The sequence below is a fragment of the Echinops telfairi genome, unplaced genomic scaffold, assembly GCF_000313985.2.
Source record: "Echinops telfairi isolate 266 unplaced genomic scaffold, ASM31398v2 ScPeMD7_2291;HRSCAF=2852, whole genome shotgun sequence".
NCBI classification, from domain to species: domain Eukaryota; kingdom Metazoa; phylum Chordata; class Mammalia; order Afrosoricida; family Tenrecidae; genus Echinops; species Echinops telfairi.
In genome coordinates, this window is record NW_022106189.1 from 19,957,492 (window position 1) to 19,969,108 (window position 11,617).

The 11,617-nt window shown below is 51.0% G+C and overlaps 1 protein-coding gene across 3 annotated transcripts in view; it reads left to right on the forward strand.

Annotated features, from left to right (window-relative positions):
* Positions 1–9,922, forward strand: part of HERPUD1 (homocysteine inducible ER protein with ubiquitin like domain 1) — an 11,519-nt gene extending 1,597 nt beyond the window's left edge. The window contains exons 2-8 of one of the 3 annotated variants that reach the window (XM_004704653.2): positions 1,875–1,952; positions 2,047–2,118; positions 2,954–3,084; positions 6,441–6,563; positions 6,946–7,302; positions 8,672–8,777; positions 9,156–9,922. In XM_004704653.2, the coding sequence (XP_004704710.1) occupies positions 1,875–1,952; positions 2,047–2,118; positions 2,954–3,084; positions 6,441–6,563; positions 6,946–7,302; positions 8,672–8,777; positions 9,156–9,323 (1,035 nt within the window). In that variant the 3' untranslated portion in view covers positions 9,324–9,922. Of the gene's footprint in view, positions 1–1,874; positions 1,953–2,043; positions 2,119–2,953; positions 3,085–6,440; positions 6,564–6,945; positions 7,303–8,671; positions 8,778–9,155 lie in introns of those variants that run through there. The other 2 variants (XM_004704652.2, XM_030886560.2) reach the window with 2 other exon arrangements.
* Positions 9,923–11,617: the final 1,695 nt, after the last annotated feature.

Here is an 11,617-nt window from a genome sequence, read left to right on the forward strand (position 1 = left end):
GTAGGGGCATGCCTCCCCAAATGGCGTCCGGAGCACGCCCCTCGTCATTTGCTTTTTGCAGGTGCTCTGTGCTGAAGTTGTCTTTATTTTTTTGCATCCGGTCTTCAGGGGAAAGGCAGTGGGAGGCAGGGCTTTACAGGGGACAGCCGCGCAGACGCACAGGTGTTGTGGTTTCCAAACCAGTTCTGGTGGCGGCCCTCTTAATTCAGCCTCTTCTTAGTATTGGAGTTGACCAACTCCGAAGGTGTGAGCATAGGGCGCTTACACATTTTCATCGCACAGTGTTAAAAACACCAAACCCTGATTTATACAGATATTTTCTTTTGCTGGTTCAATTTTTCAGTTTCTTATAATTCACATAGCATACAATTCAATAGTTCAGTCATATTAAGAGAGTTGTACAATTGTCACCACAATCAAGTGTAGAACATTTTCTTTTTTCTTGTACTCATTGTTATACACTCCCCACTTCCCCCAGCCTCTCCCCTGCTATGCCTCCACGCAACTATTAAACCAGGTACTGGCGCTATAGATTTTCCTATCCTGGATTTCATATACAGAAAAATGCACAAGAAAAAAATGAACAACGGTTTTGGTTGGCTTTAAACATCTTGCTTTATACCCTCAGACTAGTTACCACTTCCCTCCATTCTCCCATAAAAGGTTCACTGCCCCTGAGTTGATTCCAACTGGTAGTGACGCTGTAGGAGCAGAGAACGACCTGTGTGAGTCTCTGAGACAGCATCCTATGGGATGAGAAAGCCTCTCCCGTGGAGCAGCCGGCGGTCAAACGGCTGACCCTGTGGTTACCAGGCTCACACGGCAGCAGCTGGACTGCCCATTTTGCATCATCAGTTTTTTTCACAAGAGTGGTTGACAGATTGGGGAATTCCAGTGTACTCTGGGTAGAGACCATTGGAGCCGTTATTTTAGAAATACACCCTCATAAGCGAAAATTCACTAAAACGATTTTGAAAGTGAAACAGCTTGATTAAAAAGAAATTTTATTAAAAAATCATTTCACTGGGGCTCTTACAAATCATGACAACCCATGCATCAACTGCATTAAGCACTTTTGTACATTTGTTGCCATCATTCTTTTCTAGACGTTTACTTTCTATTGAGCCCTTGGGATCAGCTCCCCCCCACCCATGACTCCTTGATAAGTTATAAATTATTATTTTCATATCTTACACTGACCGCTGTCTCCCTTCCCCCATGGTGTCCGTTGTTCGTCCCCTTGGAGGGTGGGATGGGGTGGTTATGTGTTGACCGTTCCCCCTTCCTTTTTTTCCCCATCTCCCCTACCCTTCTGGTCTCGCTATTCCCACTCCTGTTTCTGGAAAGAGCTTGACTTTAAGATCCCTGGCTGGAGGGCTCGAGTGCTGGGAATGGTGACTCCTGTGACAGGTGTCCTTGGACAAGTCCGTTTCTCGGGTGTCCCCATTGCAGTTGCTCCCATTCCAGAGTGTGGACATGGCAGCCCTCAGCATCTCCACTCTAACTGAGCTCTGCGTGGAGAAAGGCCTCCGAAGATATACTTTGAGAAACACTTCGCATTCTTTTGAGGCCGTCTGGGTGGTTTTGTGCAGACTGGGGGCTGTAGGACCCCCAGATAAGATTCCTGGAACATACGGAGGTGGGAGGTTGCCGTAGGTGTGGACGGAGAGTGTTTGCTGTCGTGAATGCAGTCCTGTGCCACTACTCAGTTTAAAGTTAGGCACTTTGTAAAAAGTTTTGAACCAGTGTTAATCTGACGGGGATAGGGGCAACATATCCAAATTATTTGTATAAAGCAACCCTTTTCTGTGTTTGGGTATTTGTCGGGGCTACCTGCTGACCTGGACCACTCTTTTCTTGCCCCTCCTGCTCAGCGTCCTGAGGACCAGAGGCTGATTTATTCTGGGAAGCTGTTGTCGGACCACCTGAGCCTCAGGGAGTTACTCCCAAAGGTACATCCCCTCCACATTCACTTCTGGATATTTGGGGCACTTCAGCCAGACTGAAGCCAGGCCCTAAAGTCCTTGGTGAATACTTTTCCAGCAGGAGAAACGGCACGTTTTACACCTTGTGTGCAACGTGAAGACACCTTCAAAGACGCCCGAAACCAGCACCAAGGTAGGCCTGCGCTTGGCGACTCGGCCGCCTTGTCCCACGCGCTCTAGGAATCGCTGAAAGTGGTTGTGGTTTTACCAGGGTACTTTCCCCTTCGCTGGGGAGTAGCAGGAACTCAACAACGTGTTCTAGTAAAAACAAACTCTTCGTCCTGTGGAAGTGGGAGAGTGGACTGACAACCGAGCTGTCTTCTGGGATATGACTTGACTGACCAGCCAGGCACAGCAGTCCAGATCCTGACGTGGTGCTCCCAGCGCTTACTTCATAATCTAGAGCAGTGGTTCTCAACGACCTTTTCACAGGGGTCGCCCGATTCATCACAGCAGCAAAATGACAGTGATGAAGTAGCAACGAAAATAATGTTATAGTTGGGGGCGGTCACCACCACATGAGGAACTGTATGAAAGAGTCGCGGCTTAAGGAAGGTTGAGAACCACTGCTCTATAGTATTGCTATTTGAGCCTGCTGAGAAACTCGGACTGTGCATCAGAGTTATCTTTTCTCACACATCTGGATATAGCACACCATTTCCTGCAAGTTACCAGATGAGTTGGATTAGTAAATTTAGCGTCTGTAATACGGATAGAGCATTATAAGATGTCTTCTCCCAATGATAACTTCATTGAAACTAGCAGAGTTACTGTAGAGAAAGATTGGGGATCTCCCTCTCTCTAATAAGTATCTATAGATTGAAAATTGGGTTGAACAAACTTTAGGCTTTTTCCACATAGCTTTGGGGCAGGGGGATGAATGTCGTTCACCCACATCCTTTGAGCTCGATTTCACGGTTGCCTTGGAGCCTTGCCCTGACCTTGGTGTTCTCTGGGTTCTCCCCTAGGTTGCTGAGCCCCCGGAGCAGCCCTCTGGCCTTCATCAGGGACAGTATTCCGGGGCCGCCTCGAGTGACGGCGTAAGGCAAAGGGAGGTTCAGCGGAACCTGCCCCCCTCGGGCTGGGAGATTGTCCCTACGTGAGTGTTCTTACAGAGAGCCAGCGTGTACAGTAGAAACGTGGGACGTTGCATCCACTTCAGAATCTCGTGTATCTCCACATCGGCAGTCTGACCCACAAAACGTACACGTTTGGCTTGATGAAGGGCTCCCCTCTTGCTTTTAACTTTTCTTCATACCCAACCTTTTTGAAACATGGGGAAAGTGCCAAGTTCCCCTGCTACAATTGTAGGCCTGTAGCCCTCCTGCGGGAGTGTTTGCATTGTGCGCCCTGTGGACCCAGGGGTGCCCTGGGGAAGGAAATGGGCATCGCTGCAGGAAAACCAGCCAGTGTCAGCATCCCCCTGCGCCACCCCCGCCCTCCCCCCTTTGCTGAGTGTGTGGGTGCTCTGTGTTGCACCAGTGGGAGACAAAAGGTGAAGAGACGGTTCCAGAGTGCTCTGCCGAGCGCTGTGCTGGTGGCACTGGAAAGAAGGTCATTATCTGGAGCAAAATCCAGAAGTGACTCACTGCCCTGACCTGAGTGCTGGTGGTGCAGGGGCCCAGAACGGGGCTGTGGACTGCATGCTCGGCAGTTCATAATGGGAGAGACTGGGCTCTCTGCTCCCGTAAACTGTCTCTGAAACCCACAGGGTGTCGCTCTGAGTCAGCATTGACTCCATGGTTTGCGGTGGGTTTGATAGTCCTTGGAACATGGTTTTGAAAGCTCCTAGGGAGGAAGCCATGTGTTTACTGAGCTGAAATCCTGAAACTCACACCCCCCTGCCCCTAGTAGTTTTCTATTAGCATAACAAATCAGTAGATAAAGCCAGATGTTTGAGGAATGAGTAGTTTTCATTTTCTTAATAGGAATCTGTGATCTGCACAGAAGGAAAGGGCACCATATAACATCGTCATGCCCAGGCCTACTAGATGGTCAAGACTCTGCCACCCTTGCTTCACCTATTACCCCCTTCTCTTTAAAAAAAGGGAATTAAAGTCATTCCCAGCCATCCTGCTATTTCACTCCTCAAGAGTGCAATCTCTAACTGTATGACCCTTCATTTATTTTGCACAGCCACAAAACTCGTCACCAGATCTAACAAAATAATCCTGTTTCCATGCACTGTAACTTTAAAAAACTAATAAAAAATACCAGGAGATATCCCCCCAAAATGCAAAAACGCTCCGCTGGGCAGAGCTTTCGTAGCACGCATTTCTCCTGCTAGGTGAGCACCGAGCAGCTCGCTCTGGGTTAGTACACTCAGTGGCGTTGCCTGGAAAGGTTCTCTCTGGTCACAGTGGATTTTTCCATAAAAGCTGTTTCGCTTGAACCTTTGTGTGTGTGTGTGAGGGCTGATTTAAGAGAAAAGCACACGGCTGTGAAATTTTGTTTCCTGCTCAGGAAAAATGCCACAGAAACTATTGTGATGCTAACCACAGCTTACAAGGACAGTGCTATGGGAAGAACTCAAATGTACGAGGGGTTTTCTTGTTTTAAAAAGGGTGAAATGTCGATTGGTGACAAACCTCATTCTGGATGATCGTCAACTTCCAGAACGGAAAAAAAAGTCGACAAAATTCGCGAGTTTGTGCTCAAAGACCAACGATGGACCATTGAAGAGATGGGGAAGTTATCTGGACTATCTTGGAACTTGGTTCAGCGAATTTTAGCAGAAGATTTGGGAATGAGAAGGGGCACTGGAAAATTTGTGCCTTGGGTTCTGACTGACCAGGAAAACGCGCGCTGAGTGCAAGCATGCTGTGCTCTGAAAGAACAGCTCTGAAGCGACCCAGGCTTTTTCCCCAAGGCCATTACTGGTGACGAGACACGGTGCTCGTCTTATGACCCTGAAAGCAAACACCATCAACTTGCCCAAAAGAAGCTTGTCAAGTGAAATCAAAGATCAAGACGACGCAGGTTTGTTTTTTGAATGTGAGGGAGATAGTGCATTTGGAGTTCGTTCCACCAGGTCAGACTGTTAATCTAGCTTTCTATTTAGAATCTCTGAAAAGATTGTGTAGCAGTGTACGACAAAAAGGCCTGATTTGTGGCAGACGGGGAACTGGTTTTGCCACCACGACAATGCACCTGCTCTTGCCCCCATGCACCTTACTCACCTGACCTCGGTCCATGTGACTTCGTTTCCACAAATGCAGAGGGACATGAAAGGCAGCGATTTGATGATGTAGAAGAGGTGAAGAAAAAATCGAGGAAGGTGCTGTCAGCCATCCAAATTGATGAGTTTGAAAAATATTTACAAGAATGGAATCGCAGCTTTGAAAAATGTATTAGGTATAACAGAGTACTTTGAAGGTGATAAAAGTTGCTTTGTAAAAAAAATAATGCATAGCTTTTGGGGGGGAAATTCTGTGTTTTTGTGGGGGTACCCCCTCCTAGTAGACCATGAGCCATTGATATTAGGAGATTATTTTAGAAATATTCTGGGTTTGGGATTTGGTTAAAAAATTGTCAGCAGAAAAATTGGATAATTGGGTACATTATTGGATGCAAAATGTAGCCCTGCTTCCATGATTCATCCTGCACATCTGACTGTGTGAAATTCACCAGGTTCAAACCAGGTGACTTTAGTGAGCAAATATTTACTGAACAGCCAGCATAAGTAGCTTTCCCTCAAGACCTGCACAGATGGCCACATGTCCAACCCCCTGGTTTCCCACAATTCTCCCGATTTCAACGTTGTGAAGTGCAGCCTGCAGAGCACTAAGCAGGAGGCCCCCTCCACCCCTGCCCCGCCCTGCCCACGCAACATGAGGTGGTGCTGCCAGACAGACTGGTGAGCTTGGACCAAACAAGCCAGGTCTGGGTGGCCTTGCTCTAATCTCTCTTCGTCACTAAGGCCCTCCCCCCCAAATGTAATGGGGTAAGATCCTCTTCCCCACAGTTATTTGGGGACATTGAGATCGATTTTAAAGTCCCTGGCCAAGCACCCTGTACAGGCAGGTCACACGTGGTCATCACTCACATGCAGGTGCTGCCACGTGATTCAGACCCAGGGCCCCGGGAGGGAAGAGTCCCTTAGGGAGAGGCTGTGCGGGAAGGGCTTTTGAACTCCCTTCTGAAGGGCGGGTCAGTGGCTCTGCGCCTGCAGTGACACTGGGCAAAGAAAACATTGAGGCGGAGATCTGCCCAGCTAATTTCATGTGGGTACAAAAACAGCAGTGTTCCCAGGGCTGGGCTGGGTGCTCTTGTTTACACGGGGCTCGGCCCGCAATGGGAGGGCTTCAGTAGCCAGCGCTGTGGCTGCCTGTCACTGGGAAGCTCTCAGAGCTCACGCTTCCCAGAGGGGCCCCTGAGAGCCCAGGGAAGTTTTCTCTGACTAGAGTCCCTGCTTGTGATTTACACTTGGTTTTCCTTTGTTTTATCTTTGCACAGGCCCGATGCTGCCCAGCAGACGTTCCAAGGCCTGGGGCCTGGGTTCTCGGGCTACACCACGTACGGGTGGCTGCAGCTCTCCTGGTTCCAGCAGATCTATGCCCGGCAGTACTACATGCAATAGTGAGTCCTCCGGGGGGGCCCCTGGCAGGTCCCCCGTAGAGTGGAGATTAGGGGAGGCGGGGGTGTCATCAGGTTGAGGGGTCCAGGAGAGTGTAAAGGGTACCTGCCCCCATTTGTGAATAGGTTTGTGTCTGACAGAGTCAGTTTGTCAGTTTGTAAGGGTTTCTGGGGTGGGTGGGGGTGGGGGGAATGCGATTTTAACTTGCTCCCACACCGTACTTTCACAGTGACTGCCCAGAGGACACTTGTCCAGTGGCCTCTCGCGGCAGTCCTGGTTGGGAGGGATGGCGGGAAGAGGTTGGCTGTCCACTAGAATACAGAACAACTGCCCGAGGAAGGCTCCCACTGCTGACCGTTTCCAACTCTGGCGCTTTCATCATAGTTTGGCGGCCACTGCTGCATCGGGGGCGTTTGTCCCAGCACCAAGTGCCCAAGAGATACCTGTGGTCCCTGCTCCAGCTCCCGCCCCGGCCCCAATTCCCAACCAGTTTCCAGCTGAAAACCAGCCTGCCAATCAGAATGCTGCTCCTCCAGTGGTGGCCAATCCGGGAGCCAATCAGAATCTGCGCATGAATGCCCAAGGTGGCCCAATTGTGGAAGAAGACGACGAGATAAACCGGGATTGGCTGGACTGGACCTACTCGGCAGCGACCTTCTCGGTGTTCCTCAGCATCCTCTACTTCTACTCCTCGCTGAGCAGATTCCTCATGGTCCTGGGGGCCACCTTCGTCATGTACCTGTAAGCAGCTGCTTCCGCGTGCCTGCCTGCCCACGCACGCGCCCAGCCCATGGGCACAGGCACTCCTTCCAAGCAGCCTGGCCCTTAGCTGAGAGCCGGTCACTCTGGCACTTACTCCAGAGTAAGGACGCATGGCTTGGCGTCTCTTCCAGCACACTTGACCGTGTGTTTGTACTCTGTACAGGAAGAGCACTCCCTTATCCCCCGGGTAAGGTCCCGTCCAGGCTCACAGGCTGTAATGCAGCCACAGTGAACCACGGAAAGGGAATTGTACTTGGTTTGAAAAAGAATGGGTTTGTCTTTATCAGGCCCTGGCCCACCAGCAGCCCTCACAGCCAGGGAGCCCCTAGACTTGGTGCTTGGCTTATCTGGGACCCAGCACTGTGGCTCCCCCCAGAATACTTGACACTTTGTGAAGACATGTGTCCTTGTTGTTACGGGAGGGGTGCTGCAGGCGGCTTGTGGCCAGAGGCTGAAGATGCCGCTAACCCTCCGACAGTGCCCAGGACAAGCCTCCGCAGTGAGTGCCCGGCCTTGAATGCCAACCCTGCCGAAATGGAGCCACCCAGGGTGCTGGGTGCTTGCTGATAGTTGAAGCTGAAAGAAGAGGGTTTTTTCCTTTATAGTAACCAGGGGTTTTATTTTAGTTTTTTATAACCTCAAAAAGATAAATTTGGAAATGATCAGCCAGTTCCGCTCTGCCCTGTAGGTGGCCCCGAGTCGGCACTGACTCGTTGGCTGTGAGCCCTCACATTAGCAGCATGCACAGTGAGAAGTGAAAAGTGTCCGTGTCTTGTCAGAGTTCTTCAAGAGTCGAATGCGATTGCATTTCCCAAGTGAAGCCTTGGCCTGCTGAGTTCATAATCTCCAGAGCCATATAGTTAGATGACAAGCTTTGGGGAGCTTCAAAAGTTTGTGGGGGGAAAAAAATCCCTTTAACTTTCAATTCCATTTCTCCACAACATTTTTGAAGCCCTGCCGTGTGTTAAAATACAGTCACAATTGTGTGTGTGTGTGTGTGTGTGTGTGTGTGTGTGTGTATACACACGCGGGCTTCCTCCTCCTGTTGAGCTTTTCGAGCAGGAGGTTCTGGTCGGATAGGTATTTCTTGAGCATCTGCTCTGTGCTAGGTATCTCATGCTGCTGGGCACACAAAGCCCGGGCCCTGCCTTCCAGGTGCGTGCGGCCTGGGAGAAGACTGGGGGCATTGTGATTGAATGTCCCTGGGAGCATCTCATCAGGCTGCTGTTGTGGCTACAGGAAGGAAGGGGGCGGGGGGCTTACTGAACTGAGACGGACCCTTAAGCCCTGTGTGACTCTCCCGTGACGGCGGCGGCTGAAGCAGACTCTCTCTGTGCTTCCTCCGAAGGCATCACGTTGGGTGGTTTCCATTTAGACCCAGGCCGTTTCAGAACTTCCAGAATGATGGTCCTCCCTATGATGCTGTGAATCAGGACCCCAACAACAATCTGCAGGTACAGAGCCTCCCACACTGCCCTGGGCCAGCCTTGGCAGGAAACGCCGGGCTCTCACACCCCAAACGGACAGATTGCCGGCCTTGCGGTGTGCTACATGATCAGACTAAATGGTTAATGCTTCAGTTGGACTGTCTCGGTATTTTCGTGGACATAACTGAGTAGCACAGCTGTTAGCTGAGTTACTTGGCTTGCTTTGTTACTTGCCACTGAGAGTATTCAAAAGCGAGGAGACGTCTCCAGCACAGTGACACGGGGAGGGAGGCCAGGGGAAGAGCTCCCCACCCCAGGGCCCACCTGCCTGGCTGCTCTACTTTGCGCTGTAGCACACGACTCGTGCCCCAGGGCCCTAACTGTCTTCTCATTGACTGACTGTAGGACGAGGGCTCTGACCCTGAAGCTGAGGAGCCCAGCCCCTTCCCTCCAGACAGAGACGGCCTAGGTGAAGAGCAGACCGGCCCCTCCTTCATGAGCACGGCGTGGCTCGTCTTTAAGACCTTCTTTGCCTCCCTTCTGCCGGAAGGGCCCCCAGCCCTAGCAAACTGAATGCCGTCTGCTCCTACGGCTGCGGGCGGCTCCGGCCGGAGGGGCTGGATCTTCTGACTCCAGCTGGATCTCCACCTGCACACGGCCATGGTGACCTTGTCGGAAGACCCAAAGAGGAGGACGATAGGCTTTTGTGATGGAGCAAAAGCAGTGAGACGTGAAGCCATGATACAAATTGATGAACCAAATATGCACAAGGCTACTCATGTCTTTCTTCTGAAGAGCTTTAATATATACTGTAGGTAGTTTCATAGGCACTGTACGTAGAAGCCATTAGCATTGCATGTTGATGCCTGAGGACCTTTTCCAGAGATGTGTGTCTGCATGTGTGTTTGTACATAGATGTCATAGATGCAGAAATGGTTCTGCAGGTACGATTTGATTCCTGTTGGAATGTTTAAATTACACTAAGTGTACTACTTTATATAATCAAATGAAATTGCTAGACATGTTTTAGCAGGACTTTTCTAGTAGAGACTTATGTATAATTGCTTTTTAAAACGCCGCGCTTTACTTTCAAACCGAGGGGCGCTTGGCAGAGGTGGAAGCCTCTGCCGAGTTTCTGTTCAATAAAGTTTTACTATGAATGACCCTGGTCAGCTCACAGTCAGCCGTGTCCTTTGTCCCTGGCTGCTGGTTTCCAAGGGGCCGTGTTTTGTGTCTCTTTAATAAAAGGACTTGTATCATTGACCAATGATAAGGGAAGTCTGATGAGGGAGGGAAGAGAAAATGGCCGCTGTGGTGCAGTGAAGGAACAGGCCCTTCCAGCCAGTCCTCGGAATGCCCACCAAAGGACTGGGGGGACCAGGCACATAGGACTGTTTGTGACTCACCACGGCGAGGAGAGCCTGCTGATACCCCGGGTGGGGGGTGGACCCAGGCAAACAAAGTACCATAGGTACTCGTGTCTAAGCCGATTGTTTTCAGCACATTTACTGCAGTTTTATGGTAAAATTAGGTGCCTTGGTTGGTATTCTGGTTGGCTTATACTCGAGTATATATGGTATATGGCACCCTAAGGGGGATTGGTCAGTTCTGACATCCTGCTACCAGGGGTGAGGAATGTCCAGCTGATGGGCCAGTTAAGGCCCTCCAAATCAATACCAGCCAACCTCACCCGACTCGCCATCACATTTGCTAAAACAGCTCTTTGCCATATAGTGTGCTGGTTCATAGCCACCCTGTAAGACCAGGAAGAACTGCCTGTGCGAGTTTCAGGGCTGACTATAGGAGTAGAAAGGCTCAACGTTCTCCCTCAGAGCAGCTGATGGCTTTGAACTGCTGACCCTGCACTTAGCCATTCAAAATTCAGGGTGAATGTTTGGCCAAGATGGACCTCAAACGATGCCTTCGGCAGAAAAAGTTTCCCACTAGACTAAAAACAAGCCCTCCTAGAGGTGGACAAGGGCATTTCAGAATCACCCAGAGCTGGGAGCAGAGCTTGTCCTTGGAACCCAGGGTCCCCGTGCTGGGGAGCTCGTCTGTGTGGGCGACGGCTGCCACATCAGAGGTGCTGACAAGTGGAGGCAGCAGAAGCAAGAGCACAGGACAACAGTGGGCTTCCTGCCCACAGAGCGACACATCAGGGTGCCTTGGGGCAGGAGACTGGCCGCCAGAGGGGTGTGCCTGTGGTTTTGGGGCGGAGCTGTGTGAGCTTTTTGTCACTGTGCACGCGGGGGGGAGGGGCGGGGCGAGAGAGTCATGCCTGGGGGCAGGCTCAAAGATGCTATCCTGTATACCAAAGCACTGTATCCTCAGTTGTTTCTGATCCTGAATTGTACCTTTTCACTTCTCTAATAAACTCTGATTGCAAACGACGTCCCAGTTCTGTGCGGCCACAGCCATGAGTAATCCAGCCCAGCAGAGAAATGCAGTGCAGCGGGAGGTCCGTGTCAGAAACAGTGAGAAGATGGCTGGGCGGAGGCACGTGTGGCCTGGCTCTCCTAGGAATGGGTACTGATGCTCTTGAAGCTCTCTCCTGGCCCTGGAGTGCCGGGAGGTCAGGCACCACCCCTCGCTGTGTCTGTGGAGAGCTTGGTCCCCTGCCGCCCGAGGCTGGGCTTTGTGGGTGTGGTCATGGCAGTTGCATGACGATGGTTGACGGAAGTGATGATCAGAAAGATGGAGGCCTTTTTGAGGTTTTGGGTAGAAACGCCTGCCCCTTGTCAGGATGGGCGGCCACCGTTTGGGGGAGAACTGCCGTCCTGTTTCGAATGAGAGTCACTCCCTCTGTGCTGTCAGGCTGCCATGACAGCTCGGTTCCACCAGAGACGCCTGGAGACAGGCTCAGATTG